We start from the raw sequence: 25,198 nt of genomic DNA, 5'->3' as shown, positions 1-25,198 counted from the left end.
GTGCCCAGGCTCGTGGGCAGGGGCCAGCTGGGCCCCTGCCGTGAGGTCCTGCTGCAGGATGTGGTGCATCTTTCTAAGTGAAAAATGGGGGTTGTACTTTTCCCAAATTACAAGGAGTATTCCCGTGTTAAACTTGAGCGGTGCCGGCAGACTCGTGGTCCGCTGTTTGTGATGAAGGCGTTTCTGTTGTAATTTATAGGCTCTGTGTGTGTAAGATGTACAGAATCTGTGTCTGTTCCCAGTAGTCAGTGCTGCACAAAACACAGTGAAGTGACTTTACCTTGGGGTTCTCATCTACCCTACTTTGGGGCTCTGACGCCATCCCTGCCTGGTGAACTCAGCTGTGGACTGAGGGCGTTCACGGCAGGAAATGACGGCAAATGCAGCAGAAGAGGCACACGATGTTATGATTCTGTTAGAGAAATGAAAAACTGAGTCCTTGGAGGAGAGAATTTCTGGCTCTTCTTCCTGTTCCTAATTTTAATTGAAGAAAACAGTTTCATTGAAATTAAATGCGTTCAATCCTAAGTTTTATGTTGAAGCAGGATTGTTCAAAGAATGTGTTTTCTTTTGATAAAAAACAGTCCGTGTTTATCTGAAATGGTGGCAGTTTTCAGTTTATAAGGCTAATTAAATGTATTCTGAAATTTTCCCCACTCCTCCAGTGGATTTCAGTATTCAGGTTCTGAGTTCCGGATCGTGGCCCTTTCAGCAATCTTGTACGTTTGCCTTGCCGTCAGAGGTAAGGAGGATTTATCTTCTGTTCCCTTGGTGTGAGCAGAGATGGAAGGGGGCAGCTTCCACAGCGAAGGCGCAGTGTGTCTGCAGGAGGCCCTCCTGCAGTGGGCTGTGGGGCTGGAGCTGGGCAGGGCTGTGGCGGGTGGGCTGCCTCGGTTCCAGCTCGACAGGGTATGGTCGTGTACGTGGATATTTGCTCCTAGGAAGCAGAACATCATAGTTCTGTGATGAGCATCCCGGTGATGCCTGATGTAGAAACGTTTTGATTGTACCTTCAAATGCTTAAATGAACGTGCTTTGTCCGAGAGTAAACACTTGATGTTTGCGTCTTACTCTGATGTGAGCATTTTGTCCTGTAAACTTGGACCAGCGCATTTTATTTAGAAATGTCGACTGCAGAATATGGTGAGATGTCTGTTCACATAGCGCCCTCCCCCCCATTTTTACCCAGTTGGAACGGAGTTACCAGCGCTTCACAGCCTTTTACGCCAGCCGTCACAGTGGCAGAAAGTTGACGTGGTTGTATCAGCTCTCTAAGGGCGAGTTAGTAACAAACTGCTTCAAAAACAGATACACGTTGCAGGTAAGATCACCTTTTCATTTGGGTTTTTTTTTAAGTATAAATGAAGAGAAGACAAATCATAGAAATCAGAATCCAGTGACTCACACAACAGAATCTAGAGTTAAGCTTCTGACAAAATAATACAGTGGTTAAACAGCTCGGAGTTTAAGAGTCAGGTGAGCTGAATTCTAATCCTTTGTGGCGAAGGGACAAGTTACTTAATAGCACTGAGCCTCAGTTTTCTCCTCCATGAAAGGATGTCAGTGCCTCTATCTTGTATGTGGTGTGAAAATTAAATGAAGTCATGTATTTAGTAAGTGTCTGGCACAGCTCCTGCCTGACACACATTAAGTGTTCAGGTATTAGCTTAAAAAACGGGAGTTTCATGTATTTAATTGTGATGATAGCTCTTTCCCTTTGACAAGGCAGCTTCACAGTGGTGACAACCCTCAGTGCTTACAGCAGCCCTGAGTACTAGGCACTGAGTACTAGGCAAGAACATCTGTGACTTACGTTTCCATCTTATAGATGAGACGCTGAGGACTAGCTTAATTTAAGTGACTCCTGGATCCTAGCTTGTATGTGGCAGAGCCGAAATTTCAGTTACGGTCTTTTCCCTTAAAGAATCCATCTTCAAGGTTTCTCTAGTGTCCTTATAAAAACAATTATAAATCTATTTTTAAGTGTCAAGAAACTTCTGACTGCATTGTGCAGTCTCAAGCTGCTCATTACTTTAAAGTTTAAATAATTCTGTTATGATAAAAAAGTTAAAATGTATGATATTCTGTTACACCAGGTCTAGAGGTCTTTATCAACTTGAATGCGGATTCCTATACAGTTGACCCTTGAACAGTGTAGGGGTTGGGACACTGACCTGTGCAGGTGGAAACCTGCCGATAACCTACAGGCAGCACCTGGCATCCACGGATCCCCCACGTCTTTGTATTCAGTCACCCTCGGGTTTATAGTCCTGCAGTATTCACTATTGAAAGAAATGTGCATGCAAGTGGACCCACACAGTTCAAACCTGTGTTCGAGGGTCAGCTATAGGATTGAAATTTTGTTTTCTTTATCCCCAAATATACGCAGAAGAATCCATGAGTTCACACTTCAGCACCTAAAGTTTCAGTGCCCTTTTTCGATCAGTGGACGCCTAACTAGAGGTGTGTCCACCTTGCCAGGGGAACCAAGGGTGGCACAGTGGATGGTGTCAGTCACCTGCTCTTTACCTGTCTTGTATTTTTTTTTCAGGTTTTAAAAAATGTACTTTTTTATGTTTTTTCATATCAACTGTATTGAGGTAATTTACATATAAAAGACACCCATCTGAAGCACACAGACAGTAGAGTTACGGCAAACTTGTGCGCCTGGGAACCGGCACCAGGCGGGGCCGCGCTGAGCCTCTGGGAGCCCTGCTCTGGCCCCCACTGCGCGTGTTTTCCTGGTTGGCGTCTTGAGGCGTCGGGAGGTGCTGGCCCAGGCTGACTCGGTCACTGCCTGTCTCCTCCCGCTGACCAGGGCTCTGCCTGGACAGGCAGAGCTGCCCGTGCTTCCGTGGTTGTCGCCATGGACCAGGGAAGAGGGAGGGGCAGGGACCCCGTGGGGGATGCGGGCCGGTGCCCAGGGCTCCCCCTGGAGAGGAGCATGGGCCGATGGCGCACAGTCTGCTGAAAGTCCCTCAGAGCAGTTGTGGTTGGCATTAAACCATTTCAAACTTTACACAGTTAAGTACTTAGGACTGAAAAACCAAGCATGATATGTTAGTGCAAGTGACGCACCGGAGACAGTTTTCCTTAGCATTTGTGCAAAAACAAATCTGAAGATTGTTGCTCTTTGTTTCTGTGTGTACGAGGTGAGTATCTCTGTTTGTATAACTGAGCAGGTGTGTGTACGGTTGACCCTTGAACAAGACGAGTTTGAACTGTGTGGGGCTACTCACACGTGGATTGCTTTCAGTAGTAAATACTCCAGGACCACACGACCCGGGTCCTCGGTGGGTTGAGTCCGTGGATGTGAAACCTCGGATACGGAGGAACCACGTGGACGGAGGGCCGACCCTGTTAAACTTGGATGTTCAGCGGCTCAGAGGGTTGGCACCCTGACGCATCCCCCCCATCCCAAGTTGTTCAGGGTCAACTTTATTTATGTATACAGAGCCTTTTGGAAGAAAGTTCAAAATCACTTTAATATTTGAAAAGGTGGGAAATGACCTTTTTGAGGAAAATGTGGCATTGTAAGGGACTTCGGACATGGTGTGTTCCCTTTTCAATAGATCAGCTTAATTTTTTTGCATCTGAAGGGTTGGTTTCCTAAGCAAGTTCTCCACACTTAGGCCCCGTATTTTGGGAGTTTTCCCCGCATTTAGATGTTGCCTCTCTTTCCTCCACACGGGCCCCCGAAGGCGTCCACGTTCCAGATGGCGATCCTGCTGCAGTACAACACGGAGGATGCGTACGCGGTGCAGCAGCTGACGGACAGCACCCAGATCAAGATGGTACTCCTGCCGCCTTGGCCTTTCCGGGGTGGGGCGGGGAGCATGGGGTCTTCAATTTGAGACAGATATTTGCCTTATGAATATGAAAGTGCTCTTATTCCCGGGTTCAGTACCTGATTTTTAATTTTTAAGCTTAGTGTAACACACACACCTACACACACACACACACACACACACACACACGACATGCCTCTCTCCTGCGTTTAGTGTATTCTTAACCCTCTGTCCAGCTGAGCTTTCCTTACTAAATTTTCACTTAATGTTATTCTTGTTTTTTATTGAGATATATATACCACAGAACATAAAATTCACCATTGTAAAGTATACAGTTGAGTGGTTTTTCACAGGGTTGTGCAGCCACCACCCCTATCCAATTCCAAAATGTTCCCAGGACCCCTAGAAGAAACCCAGCACCCACTGGCAGTAACTACCCTGTACCTGTCCTCCCCCAGCCCCAACAGCCGTCACTCTACTGTCTCCCCGGATTTGCCTACTCTGAATGTTTCGTGCACATGGAATCACATGACGTGGGTTTGGGGGTCTGCCTCCTTTCACTTGGCATAATGTTTTCAAGGTTTGTCCACGTTGTAGCAAGTGTCTGTATTTCATCCTCTTTTTATGGCCGAAATACATTCCAGTATCTGGAGGGACCATATTATGTCTGTCCATTCATCAGCTGATGGACATTTGGGTTGTTTCCACCTTTTGGTTATTATGACTAATACTGCTGTGAGCAGTATGTACAAATTTTTTAATGAACATATTTTCCGTTCTCTTGGGTATATACCTAGATGTGGAATTGCCAAGTCATGGTAACTTTGTATTTAGCTTTTCAAGGAACTGCCAAACTGTTCCACAGTAGCTACACCAATTCATACTATTTCCACTTTCTCCACATCCTGGGATCATGTAGTTATCCATTTTTTTTTTTTTTACTGTAGCCATCCTAGTGGATATGAATTGGTGTCTCATTGTGTTTGTTTGCACTTCCTAGTGATGAATGAAGTTTATGCCCGTTTGTAATTAGGTCCTTTGTCTCTTTGTTGAGTTGTAAGAATTCTTTATATATTCTGTATAGTAGACCCTTACATGGTGCATGATTTACAAATATTTTCTCCCATTCTGTGGGTTGTGTTTTCATTTTCTTTATCACATACATGGTTTTAATTTTGCAGTCCACTTTATTTCTCTTTTGTTGCTTGTGCTTTCGGTGTTACATCTGGGGACCCATTGCCTAATCAGATGTAAAAGATTATTCTTCCCTTGTTTTCTCTTTTTGTTGAAGTATAGTTGACTTACAATATTGTGTTAGTTTCAAGTGTACAACATAGTCATTGGATACTTTTATATGTATTTTTTCCCTGTTGGTTGGTACTGGCAACCTTGTCGAAAATCAGTTGGCCATAAATATATGGGTTTATCTCTGGATTCTCAGTTCTTTCCCAGGGATCAGATGTCTGTTCTTATGCCAGTACCGCGTTGTCTTGGTTGCTGTTGTTTTGAAGTAAGTTTTGGAACTGAGACATCCACCTTGGTTCTTTTTCAAGATTGTGTTGGGTCTTCTGGGTCCCTTACATTTTCCTGTAAATTTCTGCCATTTCTGCAGAAAAGGCAGTTGAAATTGTGATGGAGATTGCACTGAATCTGTACATTGCTTTGGGGAGTATTGCCATCCTCACAATATTAAGTCTTCTAATCCACGAACATGGCTGTCTTTCCATTTATCTGAGTTGTCTTTAAATTTAACGGTGGGTCGTAGTTTTCTTTGGTTAAATTTATTTCTAAGCGTTTGACTAAATTTGATGCTATTGTTAGTGGAATTCCTTGTTCATTGCAGGTGGATAGAAGTACAGTTGTATGTCCATCTTGTATCCTGCAGCGCTGCTGAACTCATTTATTCTGACAATTTTGTGGATTCTTTAGAGCTTTTTTTAATATGCAGTCATGTCATCTGCAGATATAGATAGTTCTACTATTTACTTACTTGGATGCCTTTATTTTTCTTGCCCGATTGCTCTGGATAGAGTTTCCAGTATAATGTTGAATAGAAATGGTGAGAACAGGCATCCTGGTCTTGTTCCTGAACTTCAGAGAAAGCTTACAGTTTGTCACTGTGACTTTTCTTAGATGCCCTTTACTAGAGTCAAGAAAGTCCCTTCTGTTTCTAGTTGGGCTTTTTTTTTTTTTTTTTTTTTAGTGTTTTTTGTCATGAAAGAGTGTTGGATTTTGTTTAAATGCTTTTCCTGCTGTTGAGATGAGTGTGTGCTTTTTCTTATTAATATGGTGTATTACGTTGATTGGTTTTGTTATGTTGAACCATCCTTGCATTCTGGGATAAATCCTGGTTGGTTGTGGTGTGTAGTATTTTTTCTATGCTGCTGAGTTTGGTTTGCTGGATTTTCTGGAGGATTTTTGCATCTATATTCAGAGAGAAATTGGTCAACCATTTCCTCATGATGCTTTTGTCTAGTTTCGGTATCAGGGTAATACTGGCCTCATAGAATGTAAATTAGGAAAGCCATTTATTTTTTAATCGTGCTTCAAGTTAGTCCAAAATACATCTTCAAGTTCTAATAACAGTGAATTTGTCTCTCTGCTCGTAAGAGTTTTTCCTCCTTACTCACCAGGAGGAGACCTAAATTCGGGTAGGGGATGAGGTTGCCCCCAGACCATGGAGAGGCCTCTGCACTCGGGCGCTTGCTTACCCAGCTGAGCGCTCCCTTGCCTGACCCCGTCCAGCCTCCCCGCCAGCCCTCAGGCAGCTCTTAGTGTAGAACTGACTCCCTGCGTGGTGGCTGCTCTTCCCCTCCCCGCCCCCCGCCACTCCCCAGGGCTGTCTCCGCGCAGGCAGCCTCTGCATCCGAGCCCCGGACATGGCCAGTGGTGTTCTCATCCTGCTGCGGTTCCTGGGCCTCTTAGCACGCTGCAGGCCTCTCTGTTTTGCTTTGATGGCGTGGACCATGTGCCCTCCGTCCAGGGCGGGCTTCCATTAAGACCAGATGGGCCCGTTCTGTCCGGTGGCAGCGGCGGCCGTGGGAGGGGCCGGGTGTGTGAGCCTTCCAGTGACTTTCAGTCCAGCTGATGGTGCTATGGGTTTCATGAGATCGGGAAGCTGCAGACCTGAAGGAGAGCTGAGAGGTGATGGATCCAACCACTCTTCACGGGTGAGGAAGCAGCTCAGAGGCCCAAGGCATGTTAGAGTCCAGCAAAGGCAGGTCCTCAGGAGGGTCACCAGTGCCACCCTTGCCGTGTTTGGGAACAGAAGGTGCTTTCCAGGCTTAGTGCAGCCCCTTCTGGTGCCTTTGCAGTGATCAGCGTCCGAGACGCACTGTCCGGTGTCTGAGAAGCTAGTAGGTTCCTGGAGATGTGATGATGGAGACCAGTGGTGCACGATGTCTCGTACTGATCAGAGAATTGTCAGGTTTAATACTGGGAGAGCGACAGCAGAAAGGGTTGGTTTCCCTTTTAGAAGCAGGTTTTAGGGAACCTCTGAGAGGCCCACCCCTCCTTTCCTCTGGGTTTGTACTGCTACTTGGGCAACTGTTACATTTTTGTGGAGAACTGGAGTATGGGATTGGCTGTGGTTTTTATTGCAGAAAAACATGCATTTTTCTCTTCTTTTTCTCTTTAATTGCAGGACATTTTGGCACAAGTTCTACAGATTTTATTGAAGTCAAAGTTGCTGGTATGTTTGAGTGCTTTTTATGTTAACCTAGAAGAAAGCCTTCCTGAGACTATGTAGTAACAGTTATTTTCTTACAGGTCTTGGAAGATGAAAATGCAAATGTTGATGAAGTGGAATTGAAGCCAGATACCTTAATAAAATTATATCTTGGTTATAAAAAGTAAGGAAAATTAATAAGTAGATGGTCCTAGGCCATAGACTGACCCCGACACCCTGGGGCCGTGGCCTGTATCACTGCGGACGGAGGCTGTGAGCAAGGGCCGGCAGGCGGGCACTCGCAGGCCTTTGATGGGCCCGTGGTTCCGCTTGACCCTCCTGGATGGTTCTCTATTTGACTGTTTCCGTTTTGGGTTTTTTCTTCATTTGGTACATAAGTCTCCTGAAGTGGCTCGCCTAGAAAGTTTAGACCTCTGTGTCCGAGTATCTTGATTTTATTTCACAGGGCAAAATTCGGGAGAGTGGGCTAAGGAACTGAATTTCCTGTGATGCAAACATCCTAGGAGCCCGCCCTGTCCAGAACTAGGGGACACTTCCCAGAACTGATGCTGGAAACCCTGCAGGGAGGCGGGCAGGCCCTCCACCCTCGGGGGTGCAGAGCACGTCTTAGAGATCAGAACAGGAAGAAGCCCGTACAGCCTGTCTTTCAAAACCATAGTGATTGGTTTCCCCAATTTTCTTGACAGTAAGAAATTAAGGGTTAACATCAATGTGCCGATGAAAACGGAACAGAAGCAGGAACAAGAAACCACCCACAAAAACATAGAGGAAGATCGCAAACTACTGATCCAGGTGACGCTGGGGCCCGTCCCTCACGCGGGGGGTGGCGCTTCCTCTGGGCTGTGTGTTGGCTGTGGTTACCAGGATGATGGATGGTTCTGGAAGGAGTAGGTGAAATAATCGATGAGACAGATGAACGCGCATAAATGGGGTGAGTTAGTAAAACGGGAGGGAGGGGTCAGGCCGCTCCTGTGACTTCGAAGACTGAATTTTTTTCTCATTTTTAAAAATGTTTTCTAGTTGGGTTAAATGACTAGGGTTGCTCATAAGAGAAACATTTTAATGTTGGTCTTGTTAGCGCTGAAACACAGGAGGTAGACTCGCCCGCCGGCCCGGCCCTGCAGTATATTTTTTATTTGTTACTTGTTGGAAAATGGTGACGCTGTTCACAGAGGTAGAGCTTGGGCAGCTTTGTAGATAGTTGTCCTTAATTATCACCAATAAGTTCTTATAACTTTTTATAAAGCACGTTTGTGTTTCCTTACTTGGTTGCATAGGCGGCGATTGTGAGAATTATGAAAATGAGGAAGGTTCTGAAACACCAGCAGCTACTTGGAGAAGTGCTGACTCAGCTGTCCTCAAGGTTCAAACCTCGGGTCCCAGTCATTAAGGTACAAGAATTCCGTAGCAGAAGCATTCAGTGTATTATTTTAGAAAACAAAAAATGTAACCAAAAGTAAGGTGGATTACTATTTCCTGAAGAAGGAACTTGGCTTGTTCCTGTATAATAACTTTCCACAAAGACACAGGCTTCCTTTGTAAACGTTTTACTGAAACACACACACACAGGTTCCAGCTCCCGGGTGCTGGGCCTGCTGACCTCCCAGTAAACACGCCCTGACGGAGAGGCAGCCATGCCTGCGTCCCAGGTCAGGGCCTCTCATGTCCCCACTGTCATGGGGCTGACACGGTAAAGCAGGTGGCCTGCCCTGAACACCATGGGAACAGTCCCGGGGTTCCCCACTCTCCTGTGTCTGCTACGCCCAAGGGAGACTCATCTCTGGCACGTGGATCGTGCTCTGTGGGGGCCCCTGGGTGAACCTCGCAGACTGACGTCCACTCTAATCGGGGTCGCTTAAAGGAGGCAGCTCTGTCCCCTCCTAGAAGCTGAGGTGGGCAGCTCCCCAACAGCGGGGGGCTGGTTTGCTCAGGGGGATCCCACAGCCCTGGGCCTGCCAACAGCCCCCCAGGTGAGGCCGGGGGTGACAGGAGAGCCTGGCTCCCCCACACTGGTCCCGGGGGCCCCCTGCAGGGAGGCATCTTGGCCGCCCAGGGAGGAACTCCGTGCTGAAGGGTTGCTCGGGTGTCGAGGGGTCTGTGGTGGGGGTGGCTTGTCTCTGTTCTGACAATAAATGTGTTTTTCTTCCCCATTCCCTCCCTCTTCCCTTTTTGAAAATAACGCCCAGAAATGCATTGACATTCTGATCGAGAAAGAGTATTTGGAACGAGTCGATGGTGAAAAGGACACCTACAGTTACTTGGCTTAGCCCTTCTAGAAGGGTCTGCCTATGCGAGCGCAGCACACAGTTCCTGGTGGGAGGGACGGAAGCCAGTTCACAGCAGCCAGCCTGCCCTTCGGGCCTCCCTGCGCGGCCCCGAGACCCGGACTCCCATCGGCCGGTCTCAGGTGTGCATCAGAACTGCTCAGGATTGCGACACTCAAGTCTGTAAATATGGACACCAACGCCATTTAACCTAATTTAAGAACAGAGGGGACTCGAACCTTCCACGCTGAGGGCTGCATGCTACTGCATTTAAATCAATACATTGGCTACATGATTAACAGCTGCCGTCTGAGGTGGCACATACGGTGTCGGCGGCACTTTGAGAGCAAGTCCAAACGGACCCACGTGTAATCTGCTATGAAAAACCATTTGTATAGTGTGTTTCATTTTTTAATGTGTGAAAATAAAGAAAATTAAAGGATTTCTGTACAAGTCGCATTTGGTTTTGTTCTAAGTTTTACTAATTTCTATCTGTAAATAAAAGACACAATGATTGTGCAAACTGCTATCCCCAGTGTCTTCCTGGAGTCTGCAGGGCTGCGTTCTTGAGAACTGACGTTTTGAAGCTCTTAAATGTCGAAGCCCCTTGGTCATCTTTCTTTTCTCAAGCATTTGTGCTCATTTCTGTGACTTTCTCCAGCGACTCAAAGGCAACACTCGGGACTCAGCAACTCCCACGGCTTCTCTTTTGACACCGGTGAGGCCCGAATGGGCTCATCCTGACCCCTCACACGGGACAGTGTCCGCTTGTCACCGGTGGGGAGACTGGTGAGGAGGGGACTCAGCACTGGTGAGCACGGGGCCGGGCGCCTGCCTTCCGCTCTTCACCGCTTGTTAAACTGTTGCTCCTTTTAAGATGAACCCACCAGCGTCTCCTGGTTGAACTCCTGGACCCGCCTCACCCCTGTGCTGCAAGGATGCGGCGGAGGGCTGAGCTGTGGTGGGTCGGGCCCTGCTGGTAAGTCGGGCGGTGCTCTCGGCGGGCTAGAGAGTCGCTCCTCCAGGGAGGACGGAGCAGCCGCCCCCACGTTGTCCCTGGAGGAAGAGGTGCGACCCAGGCCGCCTGGGGCGCCGGCCTGGCTCGCAGCCTCCTTGTCCACAGTCCCCAGGTTGCTGATCACACCCCATCGCTCGCCCACAGGCCCGCCATGCAGCCGATTCATGGCCCTAGGCCAGGAGACACACGGGAGGTGGTGGCAGGTCCTCGCAACCCAGCGGGTCTCCATGCTGGGAAGACGAACCAGCTTCCCAGCGGCGCTTCCGTCTCCGCCTGCCTTGAGTCAGGGTTATCGGCGCGGGGCCGACACAGCTCAAGGAATAAGCAAAAGGTAAGTTCTTAGAGTTTTGGGGCCAATCTGGCACCTGACAGGTTAGTTTAAAAAAGTTAAAGGTTAAACGGGTTATTAAAAGTTGTAGTAGTAAGAGGCTAAACGGTTTCCACACTTTGAGTATACTTTCTCTTTCACACAGTCTTACAAAGATTCCTGGTGTATGAACCAGGCAGAAAGCGCTGCCACCGCCCTGTGGACCCGCCCCCCCCCCCCCGATCCTGAAGGGCCCCGAGGATGACGGGGAAACTGCCCAGGATTCCCAGGCTGGAAGCTGGGGCCACTGCTTCTGGGACAAACTGCTGTGAATCACCACCAGGGAGCCACTGGCAGAACTTGTGTCTGAGGCCCATCAAGGCTGGGCAGTTAAACTGTAAGGTTCTGCTGGTGTCTTTGAATTCATCCAGGACAGAAAGCGCCCCGGCAAAGTCCTAGGACGTGAGTGAGCAAAGGCGGACGGGGTTGGGGGCCGGGTGGTTAGCTCACATGCTCGGGCGGTACCTTGCACCTCCTCCTCACACTGGGTCCCGTGTAACGGGTGTGGAATCGAAGTCCTCTCAAGACTGCACCTCTTCCCCAGGCCACATCCCAGCCCGACAGGGACGGCCAGGGCCTCCAGTTCAAGCTGCGGGAGTCCCAATTAGCTGCCTTTTTCAGGATGACTTAGCAGTCTTCTGAAGATGTGTGGAGACAAAGGCCCAGGTCTTCTGACAACTGTCTGGTGCCTAGTCCCTATGGAAGTCCCCGCCCTGGGGGAGGGACGGGTAACAGAGCACTTGCATACCCACAGGGGTCAGTCGGTTGAAGGAGAACCACATTTCAGGCTGAGCATCGGTCACCACGGGTATCACCACCCAAGGGAACCATTCTCAGCCGGGAGGAGAGGTCGAGGGAGGACCATCCTTCCCGCGAGGAGGGTACTGGGCTCTCCTGGGCTGGGCTCTGGTCGGACCTCGTGCCCGCGTAGATGCAGATGCCAGCCAGTCCCCGCCAGCGCCCTTGTGAGAAGTAGCCTGAGTAGCGGGTGAGAGGACAGCAGACACAGGACCGAGAGGACCTGGACTCTCAAAGTGTTTTCACTGAGCATTTTAAGGTGGCCTACCTATTTACTGAGGCATCTAATTTTCCTTTGAAAAAACTTAAGATTATCACATCCAGATGAAAAATCAAAGACCTGCTGGCTTATAATTGAATCCCCCTTCTAATGACTTTTTTTTTTTTTTTAGGCATGGCACTGCCTTGTCTGGGTGACTTCACTTTATATACGTGAAGCTCGTCTCTCCAGTGGGAGAATAGTGACTTGGTCACACTGGGCGAGTGTGGACTGGTTTTTACAACCACTTTCTGCAGGTAAGATTGTATGGTTCCCATACAGATCGCAGGTGCTATATAGACAGACCCCTCACTGGAATCGTTAACCCTGGGGCTGGCAGCATAAGCAAGCGTGTGATATTTCTGCTTATGCCCAAAGCTCTGAAACTTCCCCACGAAGTGCATTTAGACCGTCCACATGTGGAGCCTCATCCTTGGCCCAGCTACAGCTCTGAATCCTCCGACTCCTTAGCCGACCTTTGGAGGTGGGGGGGGGATACACCTGGGTGGAGGTGCCAGTCACTGCTGGTCACTGCATGGACGCGGTGAAGGCTGGAGGCTGAATGATTCGGACAGTATTGAAAGATAATGAGGAAGCAGTTTCTAGGTAGATGACTGATTTTTGGAATCATTTACAAAACCCTGATGAAAGAGCACTTTGACGAGCCAGACGGCACACTCACGGAGCCAGGACTCTGTTGTTGGACGTGTGGTTCTCCGTGACCATTGAGGAAAATGCTCGGGGACAACAGAAAGTGACCGGCTGGGCAGCCTGTTGTCGGGCTGTCCTCGCCCTCAGTGAATGACGTGCGATGTTCCTAAACCGTGGAAACTACTTGCGACGTATTTGTATCCTGACGTGACAGCTCATGACACTTGTCCCTTAGCTATTTTCTCCGATAGCGAAATGATCGGGCTTCTCCCGCGTACACTCGGGTAACTGGTACCTCAGTGGAGGAACAAAAGCACGCTAACACGTAGCTTTTGCCCAAATTTTGTTAATTGGGTATCTGAACACCCTGTGTGCTCTGGGATTCCTCCCCCCACCCCTCGCTGTAAACAAGGGCAGATTTCAGGAGGCCCTGTGTCATCACAGGGGAAACAGCAAATGGGTGCAGGCCACGTGTTTCCGGTCAGTGTCCTTGGGGCCAGTGAGCAGGGTCCTGGGCACGGACATTCCGTATCAGGGCACAGGAAGCTTGCTGTGTGCTGGGAATACACACCAGCCAGTGCTCACAATTACTGGTCTCCGTCAGGACATGTCTGCTGCCGTCGGGTCTCTGCTGTATGAAGTGAGCAGAGCCTCCCTGCATCCCCCACCGGGTGTGGCCACCTGGGGACGGGCTGGGAGCTGCTCACAGCCAACAGCTGCCGTGGCTGGAATGAGCCCCGGGTCAGTAGTTAAATTGTTGGCACCGTCCCTGTAGTGTTCCGAACAGACCCGCAGGGGGCAGGCTCCTTTTGGGCTGAGTGCCCGGGGGTCAGACAGGCCCAAGGTGGGCCTCCGTGACCGTCAGCGACGGAGCAGGCGACTCCATGTCCTGGCTGGGGGAGGGGGAGCATCAGAACTAAGCGAGGCACAGGTAAGGGCACCGCACGAGACTAGCATCTCAGGCCAGGTCTCCTCGCTGCCAGAGCTAAGTGGCGAACTCACATTGCAGTGCCTCGTGCCTCGCTGCAGTAGGAACCAGAGTCTGGGAGACGTCTGCGTAACTAACTGGAAAGGACGGTAAGGTTTAACTATGCTTCACACTATGTGTTCTCAGTTATGAATAAAAAATGCACGTAACACGAGGACGAGCAACTCCAGCCGCAGACAGGACAGCTGTCCCTCGGGCGGTGCGGGAGGCCGGCCGCTGCTCCACCCGGCCCCCAGAGCAGCACCCCGTTTCCGTGGTCCTCCAAGAAGGTATAAAACTGGTTCTACCCGTTCCTATTTCTGAAGGACTGTGGAGCTAGGCAGGGTCTTAGAAATCACCTTGTCCCATGGAGAACGAAGCTTGGAGGGAGGGTAACGCCACGCGGCTGACTGACAGGGACACACCGCACCCTGGTCTCAGACACAGGCAGAGTCACACATGGGTAAGTAGCTTCTCCTTATTAACAAGTAATATATTCACAGCTGTACTTCATATGTAAGCATATCTCTGTTATAAATAGGCAAATTATTATTAATAGGCACTAGTAGTTAACTCAAGATTTGTAGGATGACTACAGAAAAACCAAAGGAGGTCAATGATTTTCCCAGTAGGGTCTCAGTCCTTTTCTAAAATCAGCTGGTGATGCTGTGACAGATACGACAACAAGAAGTTCAAGTATTCTTTATTCAAAGTTGAAAAATGTACCATACTGCATTATTGCAAAAATTCACTGGTACAAAAACACTTTGCAGCTGGTGAGAAGGCAATAAAAAGTTGATTTTTAAACTCATTACTATAAATTATTCTTACAGTACTTTGCAAATTCAGAATTTCAAACTGCATTTTCTTTTCTAAGTTGCCCACAGTACTCGAGGTTCCTGAAACTAAGGCAGCTGTTCCGGAGAGGAGAGGGAGGAGGAGGTAGCAGACGTCAAGGGATTTCCATTTCTCTTTCGATGCCCACGTACTTCAGGGCGTCAGCCTGGCTGTATCTGGAACAGCAGGGGTAAGAGGTGAGCGCGCTCCAGCCGGGAGCTCCCGCCCTGGCCGCTGGTCCCTGAGGAAGCGCGCGTGTCCAGACACGGCCGCCCGCACAAGCCACCTTCATCGAAGGTGCAGCAGGCAGCTGGGTCCTTGGGAACATTCCAGCTGAAAAGTGGCTGAGTGCTGTTAGGACGGCCCTTCCCCCTGCGCTCTCCCGCGCCAGCTGGGCCCACCCACATCACGACACAGGCCTGACCCCGGGGAAGGCGGAGCGTGACTTGGGCTCCCAGTCAACAGGGACCCAGAGCAGCCAGGGCTGGGCACCTCCCCATGAAGAACCAGGACACAGCCCAGCAAACAGAGGCCAGAAGAGGTGTGTTGTGCGCCCCCTACCCCTGGACAGAGCCTGCAGGAAGGCCCCCCGAGCTGCTCCTCAGTGGGAGGGGCCGCGGCACCCTGGCTCAGGGAGGTTCCGAGAGAGCTCACCTTCAGCCGGGCTGCAGTTTTGGCCCCTGAAAGTGGCCACACGGGGCCCCCAGGTTAAGACAGCTCAGTCCTCCCAGAACTGGGCTTCTGGACAGGGTGGCCATTCAGCCCCAGGACTTATCTTTAAACACAGTCAGATGACTGTCCACTGATCCCCAAGAGCCTGACGGTGTGAATGCCCAAGGCTATGACCACCCCTAGGGCCCCCTGATGGCTGGTGTGGCTTTTCCCCGCACAAAGGAGCCAGAGGGTAAAAATGGCTCCTACTTTAAAAATAAACATTACCTGTGTAACACATTACCAGACAGTATAACCCAACTCCCACCACTGCCCACGGCAAACACTGACCAGCCGTCAGTCCCTCCAAGGACAGGAGCCCCAGCACGGAGCTACCAACCTGTAATCAAAAAACAGCTCTTCACCAGTCTGGATGGCTCTCTTAGCAAAAATCCCTATCCTGTGATCGCCGTTCACCATCATCACTGGAAAGAGACATGGTGTCAGGTTAGCGGATGCAGGCTGGGAGGGGACTGATGGGGACTCCGCCCCAGGGGCACCCACCTTTTGCATAGCAGTTTGGATTGACTGAGTGATTTGCAAAACGAATTTTGTTACCCTTGCGGGTTGCATCCACCACAAAATCTAAAGAGAAAAACACAATTTCAGTTACAGATCAGTGGACACAAAGTTATGATGCTTCTGGAAATACAACTGCTTCTAGTTCTTTAGGCTTTACCTTCAAAAGCAAAAGGGATCATTCAAACAACATCACCCAGTATGAAATGACATTCAGGGGAAAATGCTGTTCTAGGTTAGCATTAACAATAATTGAAGGTATTTGTATCAGCTATAAATTTATCTTATTAAGCAAAACATGCAAAAACTGGAATCTAAATTTTACCCGACATCAGGAATAAGCATTTTCACATTTAAATGACACTGTCTTCCTCATCCTGCTTGTGGAACACGTTCGTTAAGAACCCAGCCTACTGCTTCAGCCGAGGCACTGTGACGGCAGGTGTTCAAGCATCTGCGTCGTCTTCGCGGTCCCCACCAGGGACGCTGCCTGCACCTTACGTTTCCCACCCAAGTTCACTGTCTGCAAAATGCAGCTTCCTTTATCACGAGCACCCAGGGGAGGTTTGGAGCTGCTTCAAAAGCCTGTGCTCCCAAGGTCAGAGACGGACTCCCCAAGGCACGAGGGCACCAGACCTGAGCACCAGGGCTGCCGCGGCCTCCCGCCCCCACCCGGCCTGCCCAGAATGGTGCTCCCCGCGTGCGTGACCCCTCCAGCCCAAGGGAGCCCCGCTCCAGTTACTGGTCCAACCTCGTGGGCTCTCGAGCAAACGGCCCTTCCCTGAGCCTGTGGTAAGAAATGCCAGGAGCTCCTTCCAGACACAACGTTGACACGTGGGGCCTCCGACGTCTACTGAACCCTTCAGCCAGCAAAAGGGCTCCCAAGTGCAACCCAGGAACCAAACGTCCCCAACTCAAACATACCATTGTTCAAGTTGAACAGAAAGCTGCACATGTATTTATCATAGACTTTCCCTCTTCTGTCTGCTTCATCTTGAGAAATAATCTAAAAAGACAGGATGAAAGGGCTTTGGATTAGGTGAGTCTGGTAGGAGAACACACCCAAGCTCGCCTAGAGGCCCAGGGCCTTGCGGAGACTCAGCAAAGCGTCACTACGGCCACCTCCACTCTTCCACTCGGCTGCACGCCGACATGTCAAGAACAGTGATGTTTTAAGGACTTTGACTAAGAAATATTTCCACATCTAAATTGAGTAATTAACTCAGTAAAATACAAACTGAGTGGGCTAATCCCCAGACGAAGCCGGCCCTGTGGTTTATCCTGACGCCACAACCACAGGCGCACACAGCAGACAACGCTGTCGTCTCTAGGTCCTTGTCAGTGAGGCTGTGGACCAAGCAGAGCAGACTCTACACTGTAAAGCTCTTGCCCCCAACCCCCGGCCCTGAAAGCTCCACTGAGAGGAGTGCTGAAGCAGTCAGTCTAGCTACCAAGCAAACCAAACCCAGAAGTCCAAGCTGAAAAGGCTTTTAAAATTCATTTCTAATCCAACCCAATGGGCCTGCCCCATAAAACCCAGTCCACAGCGGTTATTAGAGGTGACACGTGTGGACACGTGTGATGAGTGCACGTCACACTGTCTGACTCTGCCTTACCTCTCCACAGTATTCTGAAATGAATTCATTTTTCTGTACAGGGTCTTTGATGAAAATCCCCCAGCCTGCCACGTCAGATGGCGCCAGCAACAGATGCTAGAGAATAAGAAACATAATCGTACAACCCAAGGAACTTGAAGACGGACAAATCAGATGACGGAGGAAGCGGGGCCAGTCCTTGGACCATCCATCCTAAGCAGTAAGTCCACCAGGGACGGAGTCGGCCAAGAGGCAGGCCGCTCAGCGGTCAGCTTCCCACGTGTAGCCGAAGGGGCTGACGAACTACAGAAAGCACGCTTTGGTTTCTGTGAATCCAGCACCGAGTGAGCCGTGCTCTCCCCCATCACCTGTGCTGATGTGGGGCCCCGGACGGCCAGCCCTGCACCAGGGGTCCTTGACCCTGCACACCTACTCCTGCAGTTCCTTCAGCCCTTGACTTCCAACGTGCACGTCACACGGGGACGCCTAGCCCCCTCTCCCCACGCCGGCTCCTGCGGGGCCCGTCCAAACCCCACAGGCCCTGCTCCTGCTCCTCCACTGACTTTCATTCCTCCCGAAGCTGCCCCTCCTTCCAGGGCAGTTTCCTCCTGGACGGGCCCTTCCTCACGACAGCATGAAAAGCCACTGTGAGGTGGTGGCACAGCCTCCACGCCAGGTCTCGGATCTTAGCTGATGCCAGGACGACCAGCGCTGCCACCTTTACAGTCAGGGATTCGTTCCCAAACGTCCTCTAACTTTCGTTGTGGCTCATCGTTATGCTTTCATTCCAAATGTCCTTGTGACCCTTACAGACTCCCTGATCCCACAAGCTCCCCGTCTATTCCTGTTGCGACCCAGCCTTCACTCACCTGTCAGAGGAATGCACCTCCCTGACCACTCACTCACTTAGCTAAATATGGTTAAGCAAATGAAATGCATCTGGTAAAGGTATCTACACAGTTTTCTGTTTTAGGAGGTAAAAGACGTCTAGGAAGACGCGTCTGTGTTAGTACTGTCCACTCTCTGGACCAGCTGAAGGGAGGGGCTTATCACACAGTGCAAAGTACGGGGCGGGAGAGAAATGAGACTGCTTAGGGCTGAGCCGTGGGAAACTGCCGACATCACTGTGACGTGACGACCTGGAGTAAGATGACCTCGGCGCTGGCTAACACCACAGCCAATAAAATAAAGCCATGCCAGAAACAGCTGGTAGTTGAGGGCTCGTGGTAGTGTGATCTCAGTTACATTACAGACAGCGCTAACCCGAGAGACGCATATACCACATGCACATGGTGTGGTCACTCACGGATGCCTGGATCTGAGTTCCTGCTCCTTTCCTTACACAGTCCGGTAACTCGGGGTTTAATGAGTTCATACGCAAAGCACTTACGCCAGTGCCTGCTCTATATTATATAACAAATGTCAGCTATTATTATAAGAATGACTAATTGAAGAAGAAACCCATCATTTACCCTAAAAAACGAAGATTCTGAGCTTCCCCAGTGTATGTCACTTGTTTCTTTTGCTCAGTAATAAACTCCCTGGTTGCTGCACTGAAAATCAGCTCTGTGCACCTGCCAGACCTGCGTTATACAATTCCTGGCTGTGTTATTTTCAAGGTTATAAAAGAAACAGGAACCAAGTCTGCAGAAGCTACCCTGGGAAGTTCCATCTTACTCTGCACAAACAGGAACCTTGAATACTATTTGATAAGAACAGGTCTCTGTATTCTGATAGGAACACCATTCGTTTGCTTTCAGGAGATCAGCTAAACTACCTGTTCTATTAGCTAAGTAAGAAATTCAAATCATCTATTAAACAACTAGAAAAATACCGTATTCCAAAGCAGAAACCATCAATAGCTGCTTCTCAGAATGTACTGGTTCGTCTTCACCAAACTGTCCTGCAGATCAGCCAGCGTCCTTCTGCCGGCTGCACCATGCAATGATCACTTTCCCTCTTCTGCCCCAGCTAAACGCTCTACGACTGCCCAGGCACCCTCATTTTTCAAGGACCAACCCAAAGTGGTCGCGCCGTACCTTCTTGGACCCCCGCTGGATGCTGCAATTCTTGCAGGACACGTTTTTACTGTCCCAGTGGTCGGCGGCTCCACAAGTGAGGCAGAGGTCGGGGTCGCACTCCCGGACGGCCAGGTAGCAGGGGCACTGCTTGGTGTTGCACTGTGCTTTGCAGCGGCACCCGGGAAAGCGGTTTTGACCTTCAGAGAGATGTCCTTCATTAAACGAAAACTTGCCTAATGTAACGGCGCAGGTGGAGTTTTGTGCTCAGCACCTCATCACCTCCCCACAACCTGACTATCCCACCAGACAGATGAGGAAATGGGAGACACAGGAAAGTCAAAGCTGTCCACACTGAAAAAGACCACTGAGCTCCCCTCTCTTCATTTTTATGGGTTAAATGGCATGTGTACTTAAAGTTGTTTCACTCATAAAATAGGAGTGAAGGAAGGATTTGGACTATGTACTCTCCGTGTGTCAACCATTCTGAGTTCTCGGCACTTCCTCGGTATCCAAGTTTCATTAAACTACAGTCATTGCCCTTCTGCTACAAGACTAAACCCACCTAACTTGTGACATTTCTGGTGCCCCAAAGGTATTTGGGTAGCTATTTCTATATTCTGCTTCCAGTCTGTGCCAACTTTACTGTAATTTAAATTAAGTGATCAAAGGGGGAGAAAACTCCTTTAATTCACTTTGCCCAACCTGCCCACATACACGCTTAGCCAGGAGATGGGCCATGGGCTCCACGAATCCTTGTGGCAGAACTGAATTTCCCAAAGGAAACAGCAAGTAGGAGCTGCCGTGTCCTTGTTTTGACTGCAGTTATGGTTTTAAACTGCTGACCAAGAACCTGTTTAATTCTCATGCAATTACATCGAAACAACACATACTTACACTCTGAACTACACTGACAAAACTTTTCACAAAAATTCTGTGCTATCACACATGGGCACGAACTGTCGCAAGGCTGCCGTGGATGGTCACAGGGTTGATAGTTGTAAACGTGGTTGGAGGAGCCATCTGCACAAAGATAACACCACCCATGTCAGTTCAGAGAGGTGCGAGGTGATTGCACACGACCAACAAGAACACATTCTCCCTGCAACCTTCTGAGCTTAGCAGGTTTCCTTGCTGTGTCTGTTACACATCCTCCTGTTTACAGAGTAACAGGAGAATTACCCCCTCACCCCCCGCAAGAGCTCAGGAACCCCAGAGGCTGTCCCACATCTCAGTCAGATTTCCAGACTTGTTCTCTTTTGACTGGAAATTAATCAACAGACAGTCTCCACTTAAACCGGTTTAGTGTACAAAAGTCAATTATATCAGAATATCCTAACCCCAATCCAATTACTGTTCTAAGACAAATGAGAAGTAGACATCTTTAAGTTAATAATGAAGTTGAACAGGAAGATGCTAACCCTTCTTCAGCTGTATTTTTCTGCAGTGTGCAGCCCACAACCTGCAAAACACAAAGAAAATAAAACACCATCTTCTTCGTGACGCCAGGGCAGATGGTCAGTGTCAACAGAAGCAACTGAAGCAGGTCGGTCTGCCGTGGAGAGCGCAGCGCTTTAACCCCAAGTGACTCAAAGGAAGAGTCACACTACCTGGCTGACATCTGCCGCCATCTGTTTGGAGCAACCTGGGAACAACGTGATGGCTCTGGCCTCCTCTGACAGGTGGCTGGGCCCAGTGGGCAGGGCACATCCGCCTCGTGGTTTATTCTGGTATAAATGATACTGATACAGTGTACTTTCTCTAATTTCTGAATCTTCAATCATTTCAACTGAGCTAGGTAGTCAGAAATAATCCAACCAAAAAATGCAGAAGTATCGACTGAAGCCTAAATTCCTGTGGGAAAACTTACAAGTTTTTTTGTTCTAAATTAACTTGACCCTACATTTATTAAAGAAATAGAACATGAATATGTAGACAATCTTGGGAGCGTAATCTAAATGTTTCCTTAACCCAACTAGGCTTCTCTCTTTAAAAAAAAAAAGGTTGGGGGGGAGGGTGGTGATTAGAGCACAGTCCAGCCATGATTTCCTACCTCGACACTTAAACCGCTCCCCTCCCTGCCTGCATCACCTGCTCATGCAGGCCCACAGCAGGGCAAACACAGGGAGTCTCAGAATCAACGCCACACGCGTGAGAAGTCCAGGCTCCAGAGTGAAACCGGCTCAGAGCGGACAGCGCCCCAAGGTCCCCAGAGCACCGCTGAAGCCTCTGTTTCTGTAGCCTCTACTGCAAAGCTACTGGCTAGCTCTTCTGAACCAAAACAGAGCAGAGTAAGTACTTTTTATGACTCAACACACCCCATCTCCTGCCTGCCACTGTGTTCTTACAGAAAAACACCAGCAACTGCCCGTGGAAACAAGACCCTACAGGTTTGAGGCCACTTGAGTTTCTTTCCTAACAGAGGGAGTGGGGCCGCCCCTGCCCCTCTGAGCGCCCGACCACGGCAGACTCACCGATGTTTCCTCTTCTTCTTCCTGGGAGGGGTGTCCACGTCCTCGGCGGGGGCCGGAGCTATGACACTGGATTCTTTGACTCGAAACTCATACACCTGACAAGAGGCACAGTCACAGGGCCGTGAGGACTGCCAGCTGTAGCAAACCCGTCCCCTCCTCACCCACGCAGGGCAGGGAGAGCAGCTGCAATTACGTTCTGATCACGAGTCAGGAGGCTCAGTCTAAATTCCTCCTGGTTTTTAAAACCCACTGCCGCCTAGATCCCTCCCAGGGCTGAGCCCACTCTGGGAGGGGTCTCTCTCCTTGTCTGTACTGGTGGGTCAGGGGGTGGGTAGGCCAGGTGGGACATTTCAGAGGGCCTCCTGAAATCCCCAGGTCCCAGGGGAAAGGGAAGAGGCAGAGGAAGGGCTCAGAGGGAGGCGGGCCTTGCTCTCACTGCCCTGCTAAGAGAACTCGGTCCCTTGGCATTGTCGAGCCGCAGGTCCTCCAGCTCACTATGAAGACAACAGCTTTCCCACCCGTTCTCTGTCCCAGGGAAAGGTGACTCAGGTGACCAACAGAATTTAAAGGGATATAGTCCTAAACAGAGTGCAATATCCTGGACTGGATCTTGGAACAAAAAAAAGAACATCTGTGGAAAAACTGGATATCTGAAGAAGGTCTGGATTTTAGTTAATACATAAGAACACCAGTGTTGACACTAGGGCAGGCTGGGTGAAGAGTATATGGGAACTCTGGGCTCCATTTGCAACTTTTCTGTAAATTGAAAATCATGCCCACATAAAAGTTTATTAAAAAAAATAAAAACCACTGCCGCCTAACCTGAAATATCTAAAGTCAAAAGAATAATTTTCTTTCGGTTTCCTCTCCGTGAAAAAAAGAAATTTACTTCTTTTCAGGAGATGAACAGGAGCCTGATGGTACCAGGAACGTCCCTGTGTCTGGACAGTGCGCACCGCCCCCTCCACCTGGAGCCCTGGGGCAGCAGCGACGGGACACGCTTGCCTGTCGACAGGTTTTGGTCCCGATCAGCCTGGCGATGGCACAGAAGTTGTCGTAGTAGGTGCCGATTAGGACCCGGAACATGGAGGCCTCAGCGCCGCTCCACAGCACGTTCTCAGGGGGCTCGCTGTTGGGCTTCATCTTTATTGGTGTTTGACACCGAGAATTCGCTTCTATGAAACCAAAGGTTCGCAGTGGTCAAGAAACGGCAGTTGGGAAAAGGAAGAAGGAAATGGCAGCTGGAGAACAGAATTAAGACTTACATTCGGGTGTGCTTAAGAAAACAGGATGTGAATCATATCTGAGGATAAACTAAGGCCAGAACCTGGACCAGTAAGCTTTCCCCCATGGGAACCAGACGGGCTCCCTTAACACAGCTTTCCAAAATGAAAGCCAACGGGTTATACCATTAGCATTCATGGTGTGACTCACGGGGCTGAAAGGACAATGGAAACCCAATCGGTAACGTGCCAGAGGGTAGTTCTAACTCTCTCTCCTGACCAAAACTGCCCCAGACCAGCAAGACTGTTCAGCCGAATGATCAGACTTTCATCACGCCCTGGCTAAGCAAGAGGGGAGAGGGAAAATGACCCGGAGTGAAAATGAACAGGGTCGTCCACCCTCAAGCCGCCCAGACAGGCAAGCGTCCCAGGCGAGGGCGGGGTGAGGGGAGAGGTGCGGGGTGTGGGGTGCAGGGCGCCCTCGGGTTTCTCGCTCTGTGCAGAACGGCCCAGCTAGGGAAGCGACCCGGCCACGACACCCGCTCGCGCTCTCCGCAGCAGGAGGGCCGGTGAGCCGCCGCCTCACCTGAGGAGCTGGAGGTCTCGTCCTTCTTCTCCTCCTCCTCCTTGTCGTTGCTCTCTCCCCCGGTCTCGGTCCCCGCCTCCCTGTCACTGTCCGTGTCCTTGGACTCCAGCACGCTGACGGTGGGGGTGCTGGGTCTGCTGCTGCTGTTGGGCAGCCGGCCTCTCCTGCGGCCCCCCGGCCGTTTTGGGGGCGTCTTGATCCGCTCGGCAGTGAGGGCGGCAGCAAACTCCTTTGCTCCCTCCTATAAAGGGAAAAGTGGAGACATCAAGGTAAAGTTCTGCAGCTCGTTTCGGTGGAGGAGAAAAAAAAATAGGACTGCATAAGCACGTTAGTCACATTTACCACAACATCTGTTTTTCACAAATAATCACGTATCTAATACGATTGTTTTCTATCTGCTTTTGACAGTCTCACGATTTCAGAAAGATAAACATGGATTCTATACAAAGCAGTACAAAATCAAGCAAGGAGACAGCTCTATGTTACCTGATTATAAAGTAAAATACAAAATATACTTCATGTAATATAGTCTATTTAAACGTGAACTTGAAGAAGAATCATAGGCCTAACGTGCACCTAGAGCCAGACTCTCCTTTCTCAGGGTCTCTTAAGCGAACACATCTCTTTCTACGGTAACTCTCAGTGTACACAGGACGACAAAACATATACACATGCTCCGCTCCGTCACTCCTGCCTCACTGCAGAACAGCCCGCTTTGCTCCCGTGGGGCACGCACGGCCCCAGAGAGACAGGAAGGAACTCGAACAGGCCGTGAAGGTTACGCTCTGCATTACCAAGTGCAATAATCCCATCTCAGAAAGTATAAAACAACGGTCAGAGCATGGATTACAGAGAGACTACAGACACATTTTAGATGAGCCATATAAAATTCTGCCTTGTAAAGAATATGAAACAGTGCTCAAGAGTTCCATTTTTAGTGGCAATAGAAGGGAGAAGTTTGAGAGCAGCCAACAGTTTTATACTTCATTCTACAAAAACCAAATTGCTTAAAAATCGGATACCTTCTGCAGGTGCCATTCAATGAATCTTCTGTCCAAAATCCAACAGGCAATATATACCCACTTAGTTCCTAGGTAGGAGTGGCTTGGTTCAAAGAGGGGAAATGGTAAAAATAAGATAGTGCCCGTAAAAAACAACTTTTCTACCTCATATTTTCTTAAACCCTTACCTTTTCTCCATCAATATTTAAAAACAACAAAAAACAAAAACACACCACTTCTACGGGACCTATATAATACAGCTCAGATACAGTGGGTCTAAGACGCAAAGGGCTCGGGCTCTGACAAAAGCCTGGGGACCACTGCCTGCAACCATTGCGTTGCTGGGGGGAGCAGGCCACCTGTGCTTCCCATGCTTATGAGCTCTGGGAAACACCAGAGTCCTGGGCCCTACAGACCTCATGCTGAAGAGATTA

The 25,198-nt window shown here is 49.6% G+C and overlaps 2 protein-coding genes and 1 long non-coding RNA gene across 18 annotated transcripts in view; 2 read left to right on the top strand and 1 right to left on the bottom strand.

Moving 5' to 3' along the window:
- CUL1 (cullin 1) overlaps window positions 1–10,182 on the top strand; it is a 90,640-nt gene extending 80,458 nt beyond the window's left edge. For all 3 annotated transcript variants that reach the window (XM_006217539.4, XM_072964283.1, XM_072964282.1), the window contains exons 15-22: window positions 666–742; window positions 1,190–1,321; window positions 3,702–3,794; window positions 7,432–7,479; window positions 7,557–7,639; window positions 8,163–8,268; window positions 8,754–8,867; window positions 9,663–10,182. In XM_006217539.4, coding sequence (XP_006217601.1) covers window positions 666–742; window positions 1,190–1,321; window positions 3,702–3,794; window positions 7,432–7,479; window positions 7,557–7,639; window positions 8,163–8,268; window positions 8,754–8,867; window positions 9,663–9,743 — 734 coding nt within the window. In that variant the 3' untranslated portion in view covers window positions 9,744–10,182. The remainder of the gene's footprint in view (window positions 1–665; window positions 743–1,189; window positions 1,322–3,701; window positions 3,795–7,431; window positions 7,480–7,556; window positions 7,640–8,162; window positions 8,269–8,753; window positions 8,868–9,662) is intronic.
- Window positions 10,183–11,362: 1,180 nt separating this feature from the next.
- Window positions 11,363–19,058, top strand: LOC140697285 (uncharacterized). Of its 2 annotated transcripts, none has more exons than XR_012074162.1 (4): window positions 11,363–11,527; window positions 12,316–12,439; window positions 13,948–14,834; window positions 17,525–19,058. It is a non-coding gene; the product is annotated as an uncharacterized lncRNA (long non-coding RNA). The 2 variants fall into 2 exon arrangements; XR_012074161.1 differs by having other exon boundaries at window positions 13,843–14,834.
- EZH2 (enhancer of zeste 2 polycomb repressive complex 2 subunit) overlaps window positions 14,487–25,198 on the bottom strand; it is a 54,813-nt gene continuing 44,101 nt past the window's right edge. For all 13 annotated transcript variants that reach the window (XM_072964280.1, XM_072964281.1, XM_072964278.1 and 10 more), the window contains 11 exons: window positions 23,764–24,004; window positions 22,960–23,129; window positions 21,955–22,049; window positions 20,902–20,942; window positions 20,378–20,503; window positions 19,502–19,680; window positions 17,484–17,579; window positions 16,792–16,873; window positions 15,853–15,933; window positions 15,689–15,773; window positions 14,487–14,813 (listed from right to left, as the gene is read on the bottom strand). In XM_072964280.1, coding sequence (XP_072820381.1) covers window positions 14,753–14,813; window positions 15,689–15,773; window positions 15,853–15,933; window positions 16,792–16,873; window positions 17,484–17,579; window positions 19,502–19,680; window positions 20,378–20,503; window positions 20,902–20,942; window positions 21,955–22,049; window positions 22,960–23,129; window positions 23,764–24,004 — 1,257 coding nt within the window. In that variant the 3' untranslated portion in view covers window positions 14,487–14,752. The remainder of the gene's footprint in view (window positions 14,814–15,688; window positions 15,774–15,852; window positions 15,934–16,791; window positions 16,874–17,483; window positions 17,580–19,501; window positions 19,681–20,377; window positions 20,504–20,901; window positions 20,943–21,954; window positions 22,050–22,959; window positions 23,130–23,763; window positions 24,005–25,198) is intronic.

Source organism: Vicugna pacos, chromosome 7, assembly GCF_048564905.1.
Source record: "Vicugna pacos chromosome 7, VicPac4, whole genome shotgun sequence".
Lineage (NCBI taxonomy): Eukaryota > Metazoa > Chordata > Mammalia > Artiodactyla > Camelidae > Vicugna > Vicugna pacos.
The sequence above is the reverse complement of the archived record's forward strand: the minus strand, read 5'-3'. Positions and strand labels throughout refer to the sequence as shown.